The 23,851-nt window shown below is 44.7% G+C and overlaps 1 protein-coding gene across 1 annotated transcript; it reads right to left on the bottom strand.

Annotated features, from left to right (window-relative positions):
- Positions 1–390: 390 nt before the first annotated feature.
- PSMC6 (proteasome 26S subunit, ATPase 6) lies at positions 391–19,310 on the bottom strand. Its single transcript, XM_020811298.3, has 14 exons — positions 19,151–19,310; positions 16,870–16,949; positions 15,173–15,212; positions 14,944–14,996; positions 13,431–13,498; positions 10,464–10,578; positions 8,812–8,899; positions 8,024–8,085; positions 7,813–7,936; positions 6,815–6,876; positions 5,480–5,600; positions 5,306–5,386; positions 1,160–1,231; positions 391–781 (listed from the first exon to the last, which is right to left on the bottom strand). The coding sequence occupies exons 1-14, from the start codon at positions 19,233–19,235 to the stop codon at positions 663–665; spliced, it is 1,170 nt and encodes a 389-aa protein (XP_020666957.1). The 5' UTR covers positions 19,236–19,310; the 3' UTR covers positions 391–662.
- Positions 19,311–23,851: the final 4,541 nt, after the last annotated feature.

The raw sequence follows: 23,851 nt of genomic DNA, 5'->3' as shown, positions 1-23,851 counted from the left end.
TGCTGGAGAATCCCTGCATGGACTCATTAATTGCTGGCTAGAATCAACTGCCTTTTGTATAACCAAGCAATAGGACTGCAGCCACTGTTTCAATTTTAACAGAGCAAAAAAAGAAAAAAGGCAATTAAACAATCGGTAAACCAGGAATGGTACCTGCTGTGTTCTACAAATTATTTTTCTTTGTTTGTGCTATTAAAAAATAATAAAAGGGAGTTTCAAATGGTGGATTGGATCGGCTTCTCAAATCTTGTAACTGTTATTTTATTATTTTCATATATTTATAAGCAGGAGAAATAGAAACTGTTTCAGGAAAAGTAAGATTTGTCCAAAGTGCTGCCGTTTTGTTGCATATTCTGACAATAAATAAACAGAGAAAATGCATATCGAGAATGGATTTAAACAAAGTTTATTTCACGGGTTAAGGAAAAGAAAAAAAAAGAGACGTGGTAAGAAACACCACTTCAGTGGGATGGTAATGGAGACGATGTTGGTTTGAAAATCCAGACGCTTTCCCGCAGCACAGATACTTCACTGACACCGACCGGTGGCTACAGACACTTGGAATAATCACACATTCGAGGTATACAGTTTTTCTTTTAATCAACAAAGCCCCCTATTTCCCCATGCATTCTCACTCCAGCCGTGAACCACTCGGGTTCAGCTTAGACAGGTTTGTAATCCAACTTCGACTCCAGCTTCTTAGAATCTGCAACTTTCCGAACGGCTTTCATGAAGTCTTCCTGAACGACAAAGTCGTGATCGGCGCGGATGGCAAACATGCCTGCGAAGACAAGCGTTTGGAGTGGTCTTAACCGACTAGATAGGCGGGATATAAATCGAATAAACAAACAAACAAACAAACAAGCTGGGACGAGGAGGAAGAGGTGGACAGGCGGAGAACCGATCCGGATCACAAAGATCCAGATCTCCGTAGCTTCCGATTTGGGTGGCAAAGATCGAGGAACCCCAAACATGCAAGATCCCCCCCCCTTTATGAGGGACGGCAGAAAGGAGCTTCCTTTCCTTCCCACACACGAGTATGTAATGAATGATTTGAACTTACAATAAAGCTGCACGCATTAAAGCCAAGGGCTTTTCTTTCTTTCTTTCTTTCTTTTAAAAGAGCCCCCAGCAGCATTACAAGTTCCCCTGTCCTTACCTGCTTCAGTACAGACATTTCTCAGGTCTGCCCCATTAAAGCCGTCTGAAAGCTTCACAATTGCTTCATAATCTAGTTTCAAGATACAAATCGTGAGATTAATGAGAATTCTGACCTTCAGGATGACTCCATTGCACAAATCAACCTTCGTAACCTTAGAAGCCCCCCCCCCCCAATGTTTAACATGTCGGAGTCTGATTTGAGGGCAGACCACACAACTGAGCATAACAGAGAGAATTCATGGGGCCCCAATGATGTTTTTTGGCTCTGCCAGCCTTATGATTCCATCGGCATATTAGAAGAGAATGTCTCATTTGACAGCAGAGCTGAAAGAAGAACTCAAGCCGGGCGAGGGAGATTTGGGTTCAAACTCCCACCCACTCATGTAACTAATTAATAACCTTGTGCCACCCACCCACTCTCAGCCTGACCTATTTCATAGAGAGGATAAAGAGGGGATAATCCCCCATATTTAGTCAGTGAATTTTCAGACATTTCTCTTTCCTGCTCTTCTTCATTGCATTCATTTATCTCTTCACTTGTTCGTTCATTCATGGATTTATATAAGACATAAGAAATTTATTTGTCATTGCGCTCACAAGTGGGTGCAACGAAATGAGGTGCTCTTCCCCAAGGTAAAACTGGACAACACTACAAAAAAAAAGTTAAAATATACACAACTTTCACCATCCAAATATAGATAACCCGTTTTCTCTCAGCAATTAAAATTCCACCAAAAACCTATGGCCCCGCATTTAAACTCAATACTGCACTTGGGTAAAAACTGTTCTTGAATCTGCTTGTCCTTGCTTTCAATACCCTGAATCTCCTTCCTGATGGTAATAGTTTAAAGAGCTGATATCCCGGATGAGAGGAGTCTTTCAGTATGTTAGATATCTTCCTCTTACATCTGTTCTTATACAATTCTTCCAAAGAGAGGAGTGAACAGCCAATGATGTTTTGGGCCGTCTTAATCACCCTTTGAATTGCCTTTTTCTCTGCCACTGTGCAGCTCGTGAACCATACACAGAGACAGTAGGATAATATGCTCTCAATCGAACTCCGATAGAAGGTGATTAACAAACTCTCAGTCAATTGTTGCTTTCTAAGAATCCTTAGAAAATACAACCGTTGTTGTGCCTTCCTGATTAACGCAGCGGTGTTTGCACTCCAAGTCAGGTCATTTGTTATGATAGTCCCAAGAAACTTACATTCAACCACCTGTTCCACACAAACTCCATCTATATACAGTGGCTGAATGTCTGCTCTTTTTTTCCTATAGTCCACTATGAATTCCTTGGTTTTTTGGATGTTAAATAAAAGATTGGGGTTTTTTTTGCACCAGCGGGATAGCTGTAATACCTTGTCCCGATACGCAGACTCATCATCCCCAGAGATAAGTCCTACTAGTGTAATATCGTCTGCAAATTTGATAATCCTATTACTGGGATGGTTATTGGTGCAATCCGATGAATAAATGGAGAACAGTAGTGGACTAAGGACACAGCCTTGTGGAGTGCCAGTGCTGAGTATCTTGTCAGTAGAGATGTAGTCATTCAGTTTAACCCTTTGTGGACGATTTGTTAAAAAATCCAAAATCCACAGACAGATAGAATCTGGAAAATCAAGATCTTTAAGTTTGTCTATTAATCTGTGGGGTATAATGGTGTTAAAAGCAGAGCTAAAGTCCGCGAACAGCATTCTTACATAATTCCCTTGTGTTTCCAAGTGGGATAAAGCCATATAAAGCACAGTATTGATCGCATCCTCGGTTGATCTATTTTCTTTATAAGCAAACTGAAGCCCATCAAAGGGATCAGGAAGGCAGGAGATAATATATTTCCGAACTAACTGCTCAAAGCACTTCATTAAGATTGAAGTTAGTGCCACCGGCCTGTAGTCATTCGGACTGTTTGTAGGCAACTTTTTAGGCAGTGGAACGATGACGGAAGCCTTGAGACAGACGGGAACTGCGCATAGTGTCAGCGATCGATTAAAAATTACAGTCCATATCCCGGCTAGCTGATCAGCACAGTCTTTTACCATCCGACCAGGAATTAAGTCAGGTCCAGCTGCTTTTCTGGAGTTAACCACTTTCATAGTCTGTCTCACATCCTGCTCATTCACAATGAAGGGGGGACTCTGCTGAGTAAATGATGGCAAACGAACAGTTGCAGTTTGATCGATCTCGAATCGAGCAAAAAAGTTGTTCAACTCCTCAGCCACCTCCACACCCCCGCCCGAGGAAACCTTTTTTGCTTTGTAGTTTGTTAGTTGTTGAACCCCCTGCCAAACTTGCCTCATGTTATTGCTGAGAAAGCAGTCTTCAATTCTCCTCTTGTATTCGGCCTTAGCTTGCTTAATGCCTCTCCTCAAATTCGTTCTTGCTGCACTGTAGTCTAGATCATCCCCAGACTTAAAAGCCTTATTTCTAGCATACAACAGGTGTCTAACCTTCCCGGTCATCCAAGGTTTTTGATTGGGATAAACCCGGATACGTTTATCCACTGTGACCGTGTCAATACAGTGTGCCATATACCCTAACACTGCAGCTGTATGTTCTTCCAGATCAGGATGGTCAAAAACTTCCCAATTCGTTTGTTCAAAACAGTCCTTTAACTGCTCCATTGCTCCCTCCGGCCAGCTTTTCACTGTCGACTACTGGCCCTGACTGTTTTCTCAGAGGAATATACTCCAGAGCTAAAAACAGGGACATATGGTCAGACTGGCCGAAGTGTGGCAATTGTAATATCCTGTATCCATTTGCAACATTCGTGTAGACCTTATCTAAGGTGTTCAGCCCCCTAGTAGCACACCTTACATGTTGATGGAATTTGGGGAGGACTGCATGTAGATCTACATGATTGAAGTCTCCTGCAATAATGTATACAGCATCCGGAAATTTACTTTGCAAGTTGCCAATTTCATCGCCCAGATGACCCAGCGCCAAATCCGCATTTGCATCCGGCGGAATATATATATACTGCCCCCATTAGTGCACAGAACTATTCTGGGCGGTTTACATAAAAAAAACCAAGATAATTAAAACTTCATTTAGCAGCTTTGTTTTAAGTAGGGTCTCATAGCTGCTAAAATGGCAAAAAAATAACAACATCTGAGAACCGAACAGACAATCATTTCAGTTATGCCAATGGCCTCTTCAAAGAAAAGACGGCCACCCATGGCCAGAAGGCCTACCTACACAGGCCTCTTCTGAAAGCTGTCCCAAAGGCATGGTCCCACCACTGGGGAGGTCCTGATCCTGGCACCCACCCAGAGAACCCCCAGCTGCGAAAGGGACCCAAAGCAGGGCTGAAAGTAATGTCTATTCAGGTGTAACCAGCAGATTGGATTTATGAGCTCATACAAGAATCAGGTTGGCCCCAGTGCTTTGGAGCCGCTGAAATATCCAGGCCCTTTGTGAAAGGATCAGCCTTAAACATGACAGGGCTCCTGTGAAGTTTGGAAGGGAATAGAGAAGACATTCAGCAGACCAGCCATGGCGAAAGGCTCTCCTAGTCCCTGTTACTACTTCACTATCGAGAACAGGAGCGTGCAGGGATCCGGGGGGGGGGGGAGCAGAAATGTCCCCCTGCTGCTTTTGGAATGCCTTCCTGGGCTCAAACACACATTTTGTTCAACTAGAAGGGAGGACGGCAACGCAGAGCAGCTTCCAGGAGTGCCTTGTTCCTTCTACCCCTCCCCCCAAAAAAAACTCCAAAAGAAATCTACTAATCTAGTGGCAGATGACTGGCAACTTCTGATGTATTATTTATTTTTAATTATAAATAGGTGGCCTGTGGAGGGTCCTGAACTAGACACCTGGAGCCTGGACGTTGCCCGCTATTGGCCCTAAAGCAGTGCTGGATCATGGGGATCCCCAAATTTCACCTGCCACCCAGGGCAAGCTTCATGGATTTGGGTGCCCCGAGTCTGCCGAGGAAGGGAAGGATGCAAACGTCATAAAATAACTATTCTATCTAAATATGTCTCAGCCAAAATGAAACCTCTGATTATACTCAAAGAAGATGACTATTTTTTTCTTACTTCAAAGAAATGGCAGTACACAACGCAACAGTAATTATTGCCACTTTATCCAAGTCCCAGAAATCGGGCAGACCCTCTCACGAAACCCTGGAAACATACCGATTTCTCCGTGTTTCGTTATAGGTCCAGCGTGAATCTTCAGGATGTCTAACCTGGCTTGTTCATTTGGCAAATCAATATCTAGAGAGGAGGAAAAAATGGTTTCTAAGAACCTGCCAACGAGAGGGGGGGGGCAGGCACAGAATTGTGTGTTGACAAAAACACCCCACTCACGAATTTTCCTGTCCAGCCTTCCGGGACGGAGCAAGGCTGGATCCAGCGTGTCTGGTCTATTGGTAGCCATGATCATCTTCACTCTGTGCAGGGTGTCGAACCCATCCATTTGATTTAATAACTGAAAAAAAGTTTAACAAGAAAGCAAAAGCTTCAGCTATTTGCGAGTTTTTTGTCCGTTGGGACAGCTCACCACGACAATCAGACTGAGGAGCGCGGTCTGGGAGGCAGCTCTGACTCTCTCGTCCCAAATGAAATCTGCAATATGAGATGTAACCGTAGTATTTATTCTAGCCACAACTTGGAAAATCAGACTACAACTCTCAGAAACTAGCAGTTGTGGCCCAACAAGTAACTCTTCCAAGCTCCGGTTCCAGTTTTCTGGATAGAGGATTCTGGGAGTGGTTATCTAACTTTTCCAAAGAGCACTAGTATCTTCTATGAGAATGGAGGATTCATGTTTGGCATCATGTTCAGGCAGGCTACAGCCTTCAAAGACACAGAAAACACAGGTCACTTCCTCTGACTGGGGCAACCAAGGAACAGTTTCTCTATCCAGGGAACCATATGGAGCACCTGAGTTTTGCTGAGTCAAGGAAAAGCCACCGTTCCACTCGATGCAGCATTAAATGTCGCTCTAGCTCCAGTTGAAAGAAGCCATTTTATAGCCAGCTGGCACACTGGACAAAACTTTTATTTAAAAAAAAAAAACTGCTAAGAATGCCTCCCAGACATTTCAGTGTTCAATGGAGGAATGATGCATGGGCTCCACAGAAACACCAGTTTTCTTTCTTTCTTTCTTCCTTCCTTCCTTTCTTTCTTTCTTTCTTTCTTTCTTTCTCTTTCTTTCTTTCTTCTTTTTCTTTCTTTTTTTCTACGAGAGCACTGCACAATTTAAAACTATGGATGTATATGAAAGAGATAAACATTAGAAACAAATTAAAATGTTTAGAAATGTTTTAGGATCATTTGTGGTCCTAAAAAAACGATGGGGGTCTTTTTGGTCACCAGCAAGTTTGCAATGCCACTCTTCCAGAAGTGAAGGGTTTGCTGGCTGCATGCCATTTATGGCCCAGAAGATGCTCGATTGTACTCCCAACAATTTTCCACTCTTCCTTCTATGTTCCTTGGTTTTAAAACAATACACCTAATTACATTCTCTGTTTCTGCACCTATTGTTCCGGCTTGCAAAAACTGTAGTCACAACTTCCTATGACAGCTTGTGCTCCTTGAAAGTATGGCAGGATAGATAGGATAAACACACGAATCCTGTATTGTCACTTCCTGCCTGCAGTTATAAAATAGGGGAGGGAATGGTAGCATCAAAACATTTACCTCCATTAGTGTTCTTTGAATTTCTCTGTCAGCTGAAGTGCCCTCTGAAAACCGACGACCACCTAAGGGAAAATCAGAGCAGAAAGGCTGTCCATGTTTCAGTGGAATCAGGGAAAAAAAAGGGGAAAAACAGATCTGGAAGTCTAAAACAAAGTTTGCTTAGAATCTAGAGCAGTGTGGGAAGCCTTTAGCTAGAGAACTCCAGTGCCCATCATCCTCATTTAGTGTCACCACTGTTGATGGGAGTTATTGCTGTCTAGGCCCAGGCAAAGAAGAATGTACTGTAGTAGCTTTTTGGAAGATGTTCTCCAAAATCTGTTGTAAACTACAACATGAATTTGTAGGTACTAAATGATTTATGTAGATATTGCTTCTTGCAAACATTTACCTATGAAGAAATCCATGCCTGGACATTTATGTCATGATATACCTGTCTTCAAGCACCCCAGGACTCCAAGAACAGTGGTAAAACTGCAGGACTGCAGCCAGAAATCTGCTCATGACCCAGGGTTCAATCCCAGGTAGCTGGCTCAAGGTTCACTCAGCCTTCTATCCTTTTGAGGTCAGTAAATTGAGTACCCAGCTTGCTGAGGCAGTGGGGGGGGGGGGATGTACAGCCTGTAGAATTGAATTATAAACTTCCCAGAGCGTGCTTTAAGCACTTAGGGCAGTACAGAAGTAGCACACTTGGCTTTCTATCCCTCCTTGATTCCTGTTTACTCCCAAGGAAAGGCTGGAGAATGTGTGGCTCTCCGGGTGCTGGTGTCCTACCATTCATATCCATCCTCAGCACTGATTCTGCTAGCAGAGGTGGCTGAGGACTGCAGTCCCACAAGATCCGGAGAGCCTCACGTTGACCAACCCTGCACTGATGCGCTCACTCGGTCCACAGCAGGGCCGTTACTAAACTAGCAAACCTAGCCGTTGTCTCGGCAGGAAATTAAAGGAAGAGGCTGAAAAAGAATCTGTTAGGGGACGGGATGCCCTGCCAGCCTTACCAATCGCGTCAATTTCGTCCATAAAGATGATGCAGGGCTGGTGATCTCTGGCATAGTTAAACATCTCTCTGATCAGCCGGGCGCTCTCGCCAATGTATTTGTCTACAATTGAACTAGACACGACCTGAGGAGAACAGGAGGGAGCTTGAGCGGTGGGTGGAGATCAAACTGATTGCAATTAATACAGTGGAACGGACTCTGATTGCTTTACCTTTAAGAAATTGCAGTCCAGTTGACTGGCAACGGCTCGGGCCAAGAGGGTTTTCCCGGTACCTAAACAGGCAAATTACTGAGTCACAAGGCAGGGCAGCGAAATAACAGGTGTTTTTAAAAATGCGAAGCCCCAGGGCAGTAGACAAACACTATATACAATCACACACATGGGAAAAACTCAGGATGAAGAGTATAATAGTAAAAAAATATGATAGCACACATAAAACAAGCCATTCTTCTCAAAGGGATTTTTAAAAGGACAAAACCATGTGCTCTTATCTAGGGTCGGAGCAATCCTAGGCACCTAGGTGTTTTAAAGGTGCTCCTTGTACCACGAGCATCCATGCTTTTTCAGCTCTTTGGAGACAACTCTTTTAAAACATTTTTCCCCCCGCTAATCATTCTCCGGTAAGCCTGTGCCTTCAGGGAGAAAAGCCAGCCTGTGTGGCCTTGGGCAAACTGCACAATCCCAGAAGAAAGGAACGGGAAACCACTTCCGAGTATCCTCTGCCTGGAAAACCCTGAAAAGGGTCATCAGAAGGCGGAATTGACTGGATGGCACCTTGATTAAGTCCTCATTCAGACTGGCTTGTATCCTCACACACTGCACCCTCCCTAGCATTTCAGGTGCCCTGCTTGGGCCCAACACCCCTTGCGAAGAGTGTTTGCCTTTGAACAAGGAATGTTACCGCTCAACAGCAGGTCTAAAATGAAATATCTGAAGGGACAGGCCTGTTGGCTAAGAAGGGAGAAGCCATCGTAAAAACCTGTACTAAGGAGACAAACCTGGTGGCCCATACAGCAAGCATCCTTTGGGAGGTATGATTCCCACACGCTGGAATAATTCTGGGTTGGTCAGCGGCAACTCTATGACCTGTGAAGAGCAGGAGCAACCAAAGAGGACAGGTCACTTGAATGTATTTAAAAACTCCACTTTTTTCTCTCATTAAACCCAAATCAGTTGACAACAGTTGGCAAAACACACAGCGCATTGAGCAACTTAATAAAGCAGATTATTTTAATTCAAAACAGAAAACTTGTTTTTACGCGCAAGACCTGCAATGTAGGGTCAAAGGATTTCCCTGAGGTGGGCTGATGGGACAGTACAGTATGTGCTTTTCCAAGTTCCCAGATTTAAAGTCTCAAGGAGCTACCTCCTCCAATAGAACTCTGCCCAGATCTGCATCAGAGATCCTCTTCTCTGACTGACCTATTGAATGGTTAGAGGTATGAGGAACATTAAAATATTGTTTGACTCTTCCCCTGTGCAGTGGTTCCCCTGTATCCGCGGAATCACTATCAGCAGTTTCAGCTCTCCGTAGTCGCTGCTGCTACAACCCAATCTGCAATGAACATGCGCAGTTACCTCCTCCTCTCACCTTTCCTTCCCTTCTCATTCTCTTCAACGGGTACTCTACTATCTGCGGTTTCATGCATCTGTGGGGTGGTGAATGGAAGACTTGGAACCTATCCCCCATGGATACAGGGGTAAAAAAAGGTAAAGGTTCCCCTTGACATTTAGTCCAGTTGCATCCAACTCTAGGGGGCAGTGCTCATCCCCGTCTCCAAGCCCTCTACAAATGTAGAGCCAGCATTTGTCCGTAGACAATCTTCATGTGGCCAACACGACTAGACACGGAATGCTATTACCTTCCCACTGTGGTGGTACCTATTTATCTACTTGCATTTTTACGTGCTTTTGAACTGCTAGGTTGGCAGGAGCTGGGACAAGCGACAGGAGCTCCCTCCCTCACGTGGATTCGAACTGCTGATCTTCAGCCCAGAGGCTTCGGCGGTTTAACCCGCAGCGCCGCCACATCCCTGATACAGGGGTACGACTGTAAATAAAAACAGTCTTATTGCTTCCATTGTTTTGTCTTCACATTCAAGGATCTTTTCCAATATTCCTGCTGCTCTTGTTTTTATGCTAAGGAAGATACTTTGACATTTTCATGGAAAAGCAGCCCCAAGAGTTTTTCATAAAATACGGCATTTGGTTTTACAAACCATCATATGTAAAACCCACTATTCATAAGGCCCCGTAACGCCAGTATCTGCTGCTGACCATTATTTTATTTTTTTTAGTACTGTTATGCTATTAGGGCTCAATTAGACTTTAGCGCTGGCTAGGAAACACTTGATTATTCACTTCCTACCCCTCCTTTTCCGCCACAAAAAAGGGTCTCGAGGCAGTCAGACATTGCTGCAAATTCCAGCCATAATGTATAGATTCCTGACCACCTGGGACGACAGCAGTCTGTGGTTAAAGTGAACCAGGAAAGAGTGGGAAACCACAGCAGATCATAAGGTGGGTATCTTTGTAAGCCTAAGGCTTGTTTCTCACCCTTATTACCAGGGTCAGGAGGACCACCACTGCGCCCTCTGAATGTAACCCCTAACCCTCTTATAGGGCGACATGTAACAAAACGGAAGTGCACCTCTCTGAGTTCCCTGATTTGTTCTGACAAGCCGCCAATCTCAGAATAAGACACATCCCCGGGATCTTCGTGCGACATGTTGTAAACCAGTGGATCGACTTCTCTTGGCAAGTACCTAAATCGAAGACACAGTGCATTTTATTCTACATTTTGAACCTATATTCTTTTTTTTTTTAAAGGAAAGAAAAAAGAAAAATCTTCTCACAAAGAAGCTTGAAACATCTATCCACCGTTTGGATTAAAAAAAAAAGAGCAAATGTGAACCATGGGCTAATTATTTATTCAGTGCTTTTCCATATGCATGCACCCCACAGATGGATTTCACACTAGTGCACTGGCAGAAAGGAGCCACGAGGGAAGTCTTGGGTTGGGGCCTTTTTACTTCCCCTCTCCTCCTGCCCGAAAGGGGAATATAACAGAATTCAGCTTCATTTTGGCAAATTCCTGGGTTGCCCTCACATATGACGAAACATATCAACACAGATAAATCTGTTTAATAACCAAGGTGACCCTAGATTACAACTCTTAGTTCAGGTGGAACAACAGACTATGAATCTGCTAAAATGAAACTGAAATCTGGTTTATTCCTTTTCTTGGCCACGCAAAAGGTGGAGCAAGAGAGGGAACATACAAATCCAGTGTCTGACAAGGGCTTCGTTCTACTCCTGTTGTAGCACTCAGTTACGGTTTAGGGTTTATGTGCAAAAGCCGCCCGTATATCCAAAACACTTCATATATATTTTTCACTAATCCGTATAACCATCCTATCTTTCTTTCTCTTCCTTCCTTCCTTCTATCAGAATATTGCACAATTTAAAATTATGGAGATATACAAAATATAGATAAAATTAAAAAGCAAAATAAAATGATAAGACTATTAGACTATTTCTAACCTGACGTAGGCTACTTCAATAGCATTATCTTGGCCATTTGCTAGATTTTCTTTTGCACACGTGATGGGACATAAATTGCACACACGTAAGAGCTACATTGTGGGCCATACAAAGAGTCTCCTCAAAAAAAGCGTTGTGAGTAGACTCGGGGGTCTCCTGGCCAACGGCATGCAGCTGGCCCATCCTTCACTTCCAGAAGCATTGCACTGTAAACCATCCTATAGGTATAACCATCCTATAAAGAATAATCTTATTCCCATTTTACACATGGGCACATTGAGGCGATGAAGGAATAACAGCTTGTATTCTCGAATGCTCTCACGGCCGGAATCTGATGGTTGTTGTGCGTTTTTCTGGCTCTCTGGCCGTGTTCTGGGTAACAGCTTGTTTAAACACAACTAACAAGCTCACAATGGAGAAGAAATATCAGTCAAGGTTTTTCTGGCTCACATCGACATTGCTACATGTCTTAACTGCTTGTGCTCTACAGCACTGGTTCTTAACCTTGGGTTACTCAGGAGTTTTGGACTGCAACTCCCAGAAGCCTTCACCACCAACTGTGCTGGCTGGGGTTTCTGGGAGTTGCAGTTCAAAAACATCTGAGTAACAAAGGTTAAGAACCACTGCTCTAGAGGATTCTTCTTACAGGATTCTGTCCTTTACTGGTATCCTCCCTGTGCAACACATGAGTCTTTGTCTACAGAACACTCTAGTTCCTGTCGCTTCTGCATTAATACAGTATAGTACAGTTTACTGTTACGGTCCTTAGACCAATTTACACAGGGGGGAAAATACAGACTGTTACCAGTTTACTTTGTAAAAACATTTGGCATTAAAAGAGCATTTGAAATGCCGTATCTAGTTACCCTGAAATTTCCAAAATCCCAAGTACTTAGTAAAAACATCTGATATTAAAAGATAATTCAAAATCTAGTATACAGTTACCATAATTTCAGGTACTTTGTAAAAAGCACTTGGCATATAAGATAATCTAAAATCTAACATCTATTTACCATGGAATTTCCAAGACCTGAGTATTGGACGTACAAAATCTGGCTACTTGATCAGTGATCTTGGCGTGTGTATCAGAAAGAAGAAACTCAAGTCTGTTTCTTTCTGAATGGCCAGGATTTTTTTTTTTTACCCATGGGGTGATGATCCTCTTACAGGCCACCTTGTAATGTGGGCAAGTGAAGAACATGTGCTCTGTAGCCTCAACTTCCCTTAAGGGATAAGTGCAAAGCCTTTCAGGGAAAAAGATAGTCTTGGATTTCCCTTCAAGTACGACGGAAAGGAGGACCAAGCCTCTGCATTGATTTATTTTCACTTTCACTGCAAGGCAAAATTGCAATATGCTTAGCTGCACAGGGGACGTGGTGGAACTGCAGGTTAAACTGCAGAAGTCTCTGGGCTGCAAGGTCAGAAGACCAGCCATCGTAAGATCAAATCCACGCGACGGAGGGAGCTCCCGTCGCTCGTCCCAGCTCCCGCCAACCTAGCCATTTGAAAGCATGTAAAAATGCGAGTAGATAAATAGGGACCACAACAGTGGGAAGGTCACGGCATTCCGTATCTAGTCACGCTGGTCGCCGGCTGTATAGCTTGGAGACAGGGATGAGCATCGCACCCTTAAGTTGGACACGACTGGACTAAATGTCAAGAGAAACCTTTATCTTTACCTAGCTGAAAGAACCATCTGCTTTTGCTTCTGCCTGGTGGGCCAACCCATGTACCCTAACCCATCTCCAGAAAAAAGCCACGATGCAGGTGATTTGATAACCATGGATCATTTCATACCACAAGGGAATGCACCGCAACAGACACTGAACTGAGCCTTCATTTGCCATGTCCTGTTCCACCTCTTAACCAAGGATATGTGAGGGACTGGGTTAGATTTCTAAAGAAATCTCTTTCTTGAATCCAGTAGAAGCATCATTGCAAAGTTCACTGCCTGCAGTCACTGTGAGCTGTTCTGACCCTCAGCAGTAACTCTGCTCTCGGCTTCTCCAATCCCTATGAATTTCTCTCCTTTGCCTCGCATTCGGCTCCGAGACCCTGGGGATCAAGAACGTACCTCATAATCGTCAGGGTGGTCATGTCCAGGGCCACTCTTGTCCCGGGCTTTAGTTTACTTTTATCAAGCTGAAGGCAAGAAGAAAACAAAACTAGGAATGGATAAGACGATCCAAAAAATTAACGCCTACCCCAACTTTGTAACTGTAAAAGACTCTGGTGGTAAAAACATATCCTAGGAAAGCAAACACAAGAGGTCAGCTGCAGGATCCCCCTAAGGAGAGCAACCAAACATTTTCCTTCCTTCCCAGCAAAGTGAAGCCAAAATCAAAAGAGGGCTAATTTCAGTTTTCAAAGCACTTTGGACAAAATTCACCAGGAGGAAGATGGAAATCTTTATTATATATTGCTGATAAAGACTGCCTGCATTTTAAAAAGAAGGGGAGAAGGGGTATCTGAAACAGAAACATGAAGCTGTGTATTAATGGAATGCTTACCACAGAAGCAGCTATTTCAGTTAGCACAGCTATACTATTTGCCTGGTGCTGGCACCTGATGGCTCCAGGGCTAGATCGAGGCCAAAGACAGGTAACTAGCTGATCAGACAGTGATGCAGTAGCACATCCATCCATCCGTCCGTCCGTCCATCCATCTGTTCTATTTCTCAGTCCATCCATCCATCCATCTGTTTTATCTCTCAGTCCATCCATCCATCCATTCAATCAATCTCTCAGTCCATCCATCCAATCTCTCTGTCCTCCGTCCGTCCAATCTCTCAAGTCCATCCATGAACCCATCCATCTGTTTTATCTCTCAGTCCATCCATCCATCCACCCACCCATCCATCCATAAGGGGGACCCAGGGTGGCTTACATCATTAAAAGACAATAGTAAAAACTAAAAAAAGTAAGTATACAAATATGCACTAAATATACACCAAAAGACAGTAAAGACAAGCAACACTGAAACAGTAAGGCATAAGAATCCATTTAAAAAACTCTCTCGGGAAGCTAGCTACTGAGGGAAAGCTTGCCTAAAGAGAGAGGCTTTACCTGCTTGGGGAACAGAAAAGATGGGGCCAGTCTGGCCTCCAGTGGGAGGGGGTTCCACACTTTGGGGTCAGCAACACAGAGGATCCTCTCCCGCGTCCTCAGCAAGCATGCCTGTGAGGATGGTGGGGGTCTCGCCTGATGATCTTAACACCCAAGCCAGCTCTTAATGGGAGACACAGTCTTCGAGGTAACTTGGACCCAGGCCATTTCAGGCTTTATAGATTAAAATCAGCAGTTTGACTTGGGTGTGGAAACGGATCAGCACCCCATGGAGCTGCCGTAAAGTTACAAAGCCAATTAAAATATGAAAGAACACAACTAGCCTGTGTTCAAGGGATGCAACTGAGGACAGAGAGGGTGACCAATTGCTCTCGTGCCTCTGCACTGGCTGGCCCTCACTGGAAGGAGAGACAAAAGGAGATGTGTTGGGGACAGACACGCCAATCGAGCACAATGGCAGCCCCAAAGTCGGCTTTCTCTGACTCGGGACCAAGACGCAACCATTCGAAGACAGGCACTCACCTGACGACGGCAGCCAACGACGTATCTTGGTCCATTGGTTGCTTTGACGATGACTAGAAGCAGGCAAGAAAAGCAAATGGTGGCATTTTAGTTCAACTGTGACAGTGCCTAGGAGACGAAAAATGGCTAGAACATGTTTAAAGCAATATAGGCTTTTGCCCAACTTTCTAAAATGTTGTTGCATTAAAGAAAATGGCAATAAAGCCAATTGTTATACTAGCGTACTTACATTTCTCTTCCGTTAACTGTTTAAGGACCTCACCGACAATCTGTGTTTTTTTAAAAAGAGGAAAAGAGAATATTAGCTCTACCAACCTAAGAACTCTGTCCGTGGTTCTTTGAAAGGACGCAAAATGTATCCATTTACAGCAGCCTTTGTCCCACTAGATGCAATGCCAACACATTAGACTGCAAGGTTTTGTAGAAGTCCCCCCCCCCCCGGTCAGAATAGCGGAACCCAGGATCATATGGAGAGGTGAGGTCCACAGTAATATCAGCACAGGTGCCTGTTATCAGCAGCTTCTTTTGTTTACTCCTTTCCCCAAGAGGGCTACTTAAAAATTTGACAACATTCATGAGCATTCATGGTCTTTCACACAATGTCCTTCTAATCAACACATTGTCAACCTTATTACAGAACAGAGAACACACAGCTCCTCCAAATATGATTGGACTACAACACCCGTTGTAGAAGAGCAACTGTTTCCTTGCGCTAAAGTCGAAGTGCTGAAATGAAATTAATGGACCTGGCCAGAATCTGGCCCTGAAGCCAATGGACCCATTGAGTTCTTCCCCAAGGCTAGTAATGGGGGAACCTATGGCATGCGTGCCACAGCTGGCACACAGAGCCCTCTCTGTGGGCATGCGAGCTGTATGTTGCTGGATCGCTACCCCCCGGCAGCCAAACCTGAGGCAGCGGTTGCAGCTGCGGTGCTAGCACTCCGACAGGGGGGGGGCAAGATCTGGAGCAGCTAGCACTGGCAGGCCAGCCGAGCTATAGGTTGTGGCAGGATTGGGCACGATGGGAGGCGGATCTGGAGTGGGGGCTGGAGGCACCTCCATGGCTGGGATTCCCCCTTCCACCACCGCCACTTCCGAGATTTATCACAGCTAATCAAATAATAAGCTATGGCTAACTACAGCTAGCTACCTTCCAATCTTATCTACATGTATATTCTTAAAACAAAAGCAAGGAACAAAGAACTGCTCTAGGGCACTTTGGGCCTTCTTGCAACAGACTTCTGCCCAGACACGAGAGATTATGAAGGATATGCTGGGCTGGAGAACCCGCAGCCTCTAAACGCTGATGAACTTCAATTCCCAGCAGGCACAGCCAGTAGCCAGGAGAGAAGAACTGAAGTAAAACAGCCTTGGAGGGGGCACGGATTCTCTGTTGTTGTCACCTGCCTCCAAGTCGGATTCTGGGGAAGCCACTTTTGACATCTTCACAGGCAAGCAGCCCATTTCCTCTCCCATAAAATACAGTAATTGATTTTACAAAACATCATACATAAAAACCCATATTTCATAAGGCCCACATTTCATAATGTTCATAACCAACATCTATGGCAGACAAATTCCTGTAGCATGAGAAAACCCAAATGGGGCTTTCAGTGTACTTGAGATATTTAAGGAGTGATTTTGCAGGTTCCATACCCTCAGTGAGTTTCCATGGCTGAACTGGAATTCGAACCCAGGCCTCCTCAATCCTAACGCAGGAGTTCCCAACCTAGGGCAATCATGGTGTTCTTGGACTGCAATTCCCAGATTCCATTCACCACCAGCTGTGCTACCTAGGGTTTCTGGGAGCTGCAGTTGAGGAACACCAGTGGTACCTAAGGTTTGGCCCTAGTCCATCACTCTACTCAGGGAGACCACAGTCCTGTTTCATACGCTACACCCTGGCTCTGGATTATGTACACTCACCTGCCCAACACTTTGCAGAGCCTTAAGGTCATTTTCAGATTTCTCATACTGCTTGGTGAGCTCCTTCAGCTGTTCCCTTACTAGAATCAAGAACATAAAAGCAATTGTTACGCATATTATAATCTGGGCTCCCTATTTCTCTGTCTCTGTCTCTCCCTGAAGAGACTGGTCCCTGTAAAGAAACATACTGTGTTAGGGTGTAAAGTGCACTTTGCTGGGTACTTATTTGATCAGAATACTGTAAATTCAGCATCATGAATCATCCACACTGAGGTTCAGTGAAACAATGTAGACTACAACCCTGTGTGCACTCACATAGGAGCACATTTGTCTCAGAGACTTAGCAGGAATAGAATGAAGCTGAAAGCCATTCAGAACACCACAAGCAGTATGAAGAGAAAAGACACTCTGATCTGTCAAAGAAAAGCCTACCCCCCCTCAAAAATACAGTGAAAATCTGCAAAGAATATGGGATATGGATCTTCTTATGACCTCTGCCGAGACCAGTTATATGTCCTGGGCATCAAAATTTTATATCTTGCAGTTGAGATTTCTCCCTTCAAATGTCTTCACAGAGGTAGTCATGATCAGTCTGTTTTTTTTTTCAAAAGCACCTCTTTTGTGACACCTCTAAGACTGACTAATTTAACTGGCTCATTTATTTCAGTACAAACCACAAGGCTTGTTTTCTTGTTGTCTACTGCTCTGGGATTCCCAAGCCCTTCCACTTGTTCCCTTTCTCTCTTTCTCTTCTCCTTCCAAAAAGCAAGGAGACAAACACCATTCCTCCTTTTAGAGCCTCCATTTTTAAGAAACAACAACGCTAGAGATCAACACAGTGACAGAACACTTGTCATCTTGTTGCAGATGTCACAGGGCACAGGCCTGGCCATGACCGGAGAGGACAATTAAGAATTTTTCTTTCTCTGCCCTAGGAAACTGGAATAGCCACTGGGGATATAAAAATGAGACAAAATCAAGGAGAACAATTAAACCTATTAACGGTTCCTTTAAACCTATTAAGCTTTATCAAGTAAGACAATAACATTAACATGGATCTTCCATATTCAAAAGCAGTATGCCTCTGGGGAGGAGGTGCTACTGCCATTCATCCCCTGGCCCACCTTGCAATGCTGTTGTTGGGTAGCTAAGATTAAGGGGTGAGAACCACAGACATCACTTTCACCTCTTTGGAGAAGAGGTGGGCCACAGCTGCAAGCTATGACTAAAAAGAAGAAGAGTGGAGAATGTTTCCTTTTTTTTGGGGGGGGGAGTGACTACCACACCCAGAATCCCCCTAGGTTACATGGGAAGTCCCAAAGCGTTGGAGCAGCAGCTGCTTTTAGAAGGCCAGCTGGGGTGGGAGCTTTGGCTCTGTGTGTATGTGTTATACACCTGCATGCACAGTTATGTGCGCTTTCGACTTGTGTGCTCATGTGGGGTCTATACATTTATTCTGTCTGTCTGTCTCTCTCCCACCAACACTGGGCATTTCTTCAAGCACGGCCTACCGATCTCCCCCCTTGCGTTACTTGCACTGGGCGTGTGTGTGGCTGCGTGCCCTCCTGTCCTAGCGCTGATGATGATGATTACTATTATTTGGGAAAAGGCCTCTTGCAGCCCAAACACCAGACCCCAGGCGTCAAATTGACATACCCACCCACAAACACCCCCACCCCGGTGTGGGGGGCGAGGAGCTCCCAGTCTGGCTGGCCTCGGGGCGCAGGGCCAACCGCTACTCACCCACCGGCCTACCTCGCCAGGCTGTTGCTGCTACTGTAAGAGGCCAAAGGAAGGCTGGGAGGGAGAGAAGAGAACCCCCCCCATCCTCGCAGGCACCGCCTCCAAGTCTTCGGAGGAGGAAAAGCGGGGGGGGGGGTAGGGGTGGAGAGAAGGAAGGCCGGCGCTACCTTCGCAATACGATCCTGAAATGAAGGAGAGCTTGAGCACACGTCCCTTTCCCTCCCTCCCGCTGGCCCTTTTGGACTACAAGTCCCATCATCCCCCCGACCGCAGGACCAGGCCTTCTGGGAGTTGTAGTCTCCCACCTCAAAAAACAAATTAGAAGAAAAAGAAGAAGGTCTTGAAGCCCCGCCATCCTGAAGCCGAAGCGGTCGGGTTTCGCACCCATCGGGAGAGGCACCCCCTTCCTTTCCCCGGCCCGGCCCGGCCGTGACCAAGCAGTCCCGGCGAGGGAAGGAGGAGGCCGGGGAGAGGCGGGAGCCGGGGCTGCCTCGGCCTTCCCTGCCTCCTCCTCCTCCTCCTCAGCACCACCACCTACGCTCTTTGAGGCGCCCGTCGATCTCCTTGTGCTCCAGCAGCTTCTTCCGATAGTCCTGCAGCGCCTTGTCGCGGGGCTCCGCCATGATGATGAGGACCGGCCTGAGGGAAACCCACGGCCGTGTACCACTGCGCACGCGCCGCGCGCGAGGGACGCCGGGAAACAAGCCCACTCTGCCCCCGCCCCTCGAGCCGGCAAATCCCTCCCTCTCCGGTGCCTTTGTTGCCGTCCTCGGCTCTAGTCCCTACGCGCATGCGCTCATCGGTCCGTTCGCGCCCTCTGTTGCCTCGGAGGGTAACGGCAAGAGGAAAAGCAGAGCTTCCGCGTTGTTGTTTTTGTTTTGACAACTCACAGGACGGCTGGGCATTCTGGGAGTTGTAGTCCATTTGCATTGCCGAATGAAGTAGGTACCGCAGGACCAGCCCCTGGCTTTCAAGTTCTCAACGTAGCTCTGCAGCTCTGTGAAGCGATTAAATGCATAGAATGAATGAATGAATGAATGAATGAATGAATGAATGAATGAATGAATGAATCTATCTATCTATCTATCTATCTATCTATCTATCTATCTATCTATCTATCTATCTATCTATCTATCTATCTATCTATCTATCTATCTATCTATCTATCTATCTATCTATCTAACCAAAATTCAAAGCTGCATCAATGCATACTTAGGGTGGAAGTTAAGGTAAAAGACTGGGACTTTGATATGCTAATACTTTGAGTGAGGAGGGTGTTGATTTGTAGTTTGAATTTCGTTCATATTATGTTATTGCTTTTTGGGTGGGAGTTGGTTTTCAATTCTGGGGAAGAGATAATGATGTCAGTGTAGGAGAACTTGACCCTAACTACTTTGAAGTTTGTGGTCTCTGTTCCTTTATCTGCACCCTACCCTGCACACTGAGACAAGACTGAAAACTCAACACAGAAAAACTAAGCTTATGTGCTTGTCATCCTAGCTCAAGCAGATCGCAGCTACAGTGCTAAAAGACAGTAAAGGATAAACTCCGCTGGCCACAGCAAGATGTAATTTGGAGATGACACGCATAACATGGAACAGATCCTAGACATCATGTCTGCATTCTTTCATTGGTGGCGCCTTCCATTTTGTGCCTGCCCTCTCTGTTAATTAGAACTTCCTAGCACAATTGATGTTTCGAATGCAACCGTGTCATCTCAAGAACAAATTCCAGCTCCATCGAACATTAAATGTGAGTCAGAGAGACAACTCGAGACATAAAAATCAGATGCTTTCAACAGCAACTTCGTCTGACCCTTTTATCTGAATTTGTGCAAAGTCATTTCTGATAACACCCATTGCATTCCAAGCTGACACCATGGGACAGAGACTGAAAAACAGAAGGGTGTGCCTCTAGATGCTTAGCTTGTGAATGGACCAAGAGGCAACGATGATGGGGTTGCATCGTCCTTGCAGGTAAGGTGTACACCTTCTCTCTGCTATGGCTTGGGTGTGCTCAGACTTTTATCGTTTCTCCAAATGTGTCGCTCCTGTCTTTCTGCTCTATTCCTAGAGTCCCCAAGACAGCAATTACAATAATTAGTATCATACCGAAAAAGAAATATCTAATACTAATGGCATAGTTACTGGTTTTTCCAGTAGCGATGTATGGAAGTGAGAGCTGGACCATAAAGAAGGCTGACTGCCGAAGAATGGATGCTTTTGAATTGTGGTGCTGGAGGAGGCTCTTGAGAGTCCCCTGGACTGCAAGGAGATCAAACCTATCCATTCTGAAGGAAATCAACCCTGAGTGCTCACTGGAAGGACAGATCCTGACGCTGAGGCTCCAGTACTTTGGCCATCTCATAAGAGAAGACTCCCTGGAAAAGACCCTGATGTTGGGAAAGTGTGAAGGCAAGAGGAGAAGGGGATGACAGAGGACGAGATGGTTGAACAGCGTCATCGAAGCGACCAACATGAATTTGACCCAACTCCGGGAGGCAATGGAAGACAGGAGGGCCTGGTGTGCTCGGGTCCATGGGGTCATGGAGTCAGACACAACTTAACGACTGAACAACAACAATGGCATAGTAGATGCTTCAAACAGAACAGCCATATCCAGTAAAGCAAGGGAATAATGCCATATGTTTTGAGCCAGTGTGATGTAGTGGACAGAGCCTCAGAGCAGGACTCGGAAGACCTGGGTTCAAATCTCCCCCCCACAACCATGAAAACTCACCTGGGTGGGAGGCAATGGGAAACTACACCTTGAACATTTTACTTATCTAGAGTAGACATTGTCTAGAGGGGCAGGGTAAAAATCGAATAAATAAATAAATAAATAAAATTTAGAAAGCCCTACTATGGTTACCATAAGTCAGAAGCAACTTGACTGCAGATAGGAACCACCGGCCAAAGAACAGGTGTGCTGCTTGGATAAGAGCAATATTCAGACGTTGTATCAACACCAGAGGAAATCCAGTGGGTCTTCTGAAGCACAGAATTCTAGGATCTGTCCACCTCAAAGGTTGTCCCATGTACAGTGAATGACAAGAGCCCAAACTTGATATGTCTAAAGCAAGTATCATCAAGTAAGATTTGCCTTCTCCAACAACAGGGACAGCTGGGCAAAAGCTAATGTTATGCAAAACAGATGCCCTTATGCAGCTGCCCTCTGCATATCTGGGATAAAAGCCAAGTCCTGTCCTATAAGAGCAGGTTATCCTGTCCAAAGCTGCTTCAGAGGAAGTAAGAAAACATTCTTACAGGAGAGGAGCACCAAAACAAGGCAGAGATTAATATGAGTTTCATGAACACGGTATACAAAACTGAGACAAAAGCACAGCTGCATTCACACCGAATGACATGTGAAGGAAAGTGTTATCGCTGGAAAAGGATCTTGCACAGAACACAGCATCTCAGGCCAAATCATCTATGAGATGAAGTTGTGGCATCTGTGACTTGATAATGTAGAATAAAGTAAAGTAAGCCCAGTGTGGCGTAGTAGTGGATAGAGTGAGGGAACTAGAACTCAGAAGACCTTCGTTCGAATCCCCCCTCAGCCATGTATCTCACTTACTTTGAGAAACCTATTAGGGCCGCTATTTATTTATTTATTGTATTTTTATTTTATTAGATTTCTACCCCACCCATCTAGACCAAAAGTCTGACTATAAGTCAGCTCCAACTTGACAGCACATGGTAAGGAATATTAAATTATATTCAGCGAGGAGAAAATGCAGAAGGAAATGTTGTCCTGTCCTGTAATGAATGCTAAGAGCATGAGCCATCCAGTGAAGAGCAATGGTGGAAGATTCAGGGCACATAAAGGAAATTACGGTTATTATTTTTTTTACTATTATTCAGTTTATTTGTATATGGCGTGTTCCACAATGCATTGTGCTCAGAATAGTTGACAAAAAACTAATTCAGATGCAACATCAGTTGTGATACACTGAATAGTAAATATTAAACATCATGACATTACAATTCATATAATACATTACAAAAAATAAACTAAGTAAGAACAACAGACACCAATAGATCAATTATTCTTAGAACTGGCTCTGCAATCAGATACTTCAGCCACTGAGCTATCCAGCAGTTTTACCAAAGGTGGCAAAAGTCTGCCAGCATTTCAGCTTTCATTAAACAACTCGTATTAAGAGAAAGAAAAGCAACAGAAATCCCCCTTCTTACTTAGACCCACTACTTTATGCAGCACATAATCTGTGGCCTTCAGGACTATAAGGTTGAAGAGTCCTCCCTGCATGGTGCAGAGAGTTTCAGAACTGAGTCAAACTTATTTTTACAACTGTCAATGCAGCGCTATGCCACTTAATGTTTTAAAAATTACAGTATTCTAAATTACGGAAACAGCACGGTCTGCAAACTTAATGGTAAATGAAGTCCCTAATTTATGTCGGAGTGATTAACTTCCAAGTGAATGCACACAGTGATATCAAAACCATGTGATGTTAAATCAGTTTAGAATACATCTGACCTGAAGCTGATACAAATCAGCAGCGTAACCACGCCCTTAGGCAAACAGTATGAGCAATGACTAGTTACAGTAACCATACGTCATCTTCAGTAGTAAGGGCAGGATATATACCAGTTCCCAGGCAACACAAACATGGGGATGCAGGTTTTGCAAACGACAAGCCACGGCTTCTTTTATGGAGTCCATCCATCTCACATTTCACATTCCTCTATTCCTGCTGCCCCATCTAATTGTGCATCTACTCTATGAGTGTTTCGTCGGTGTCAAATCCTTCCTGCCCATTACAGGGTTATATACTGTGGCCCTGAGACTATCAACACACCCAGATTCATCAGCATGGTGCCGCACCTAATCCAGTGAAAAGTTGATGCAACTTTTTGAGTGATGAGTCTGTCACACGCTTATATTCCTCCGGCAGGACACAGTCCCCAGATGTATGAACAGACATGAGTGCGTTTCTCTAGGCAAGTCATTCACAGTTGGGAACATTAAAAAAACGAACCACTCTGGGACAAAAATCCTGTATACCTTAAATAAAACAAAAGTGTCCCCCCTCCTGGCATAATCAGTGCACCAGGAGATTTTTCTTCCCAAATTATATTTTCCCAGACCTTTTTTTTTGGGTTGTTTTGAATCCATCCCGAGCTTTAAAGGGAAGCCAAAGGAAAATGAAAACCGCCTTGAGGGATCTGGCATAACGTCATAGCATGAAATGTAAGCCGCCTGAACGTTCACA

Source organism: Pogona vitticeps, chromosome 1, assembly GCF_051106095.1.
Source record: "Pogona vitticeps strain Pit_001003342236 chromosome 1, PviZW2.1, whole genome shotgun sequence".
NCBI classification, from domain to species: domain Eukaryota; kingdom Metazoa; phylum Chordata; class Lepidosauria; order Squamata; family Agamidae; genus Pogona; species Pogona vitticeps.
The sequence above is the reverse complement of the archived record's forward strand: the minus strand, read 5'-3'. Positions and strand labels throughout refer to the sequence as shown.

What these genes read in the sequence shown, in the direction of transcription:
- PSMC6 (XM_020811298.3), bottom strand. Translation starts at nt 19,235, where the DNA reads ATGGCGGAGCCCCGCGACAAGGCGCTGCAGGACTATCGGAAGAAGCTG. An exon ending in TGGACTGCAATTTCTTAAAG is followed by an intron (nt 7,937 to 8,023) that starts GTAAAGCAATCA and finishes TGTTCTCCTCAG; the next exon opens with GTCGTGTCTAGTTCAATTGT. An exon ending in AAGGCTGGACAGGAAAATTC is followed by an intron (nt 5,387 to 5,479) that starts GTGAGTGGGGTG and finishes CCTCCTCTCTAG; the next exon opens with ATATTGATTTGCCAAATGAA.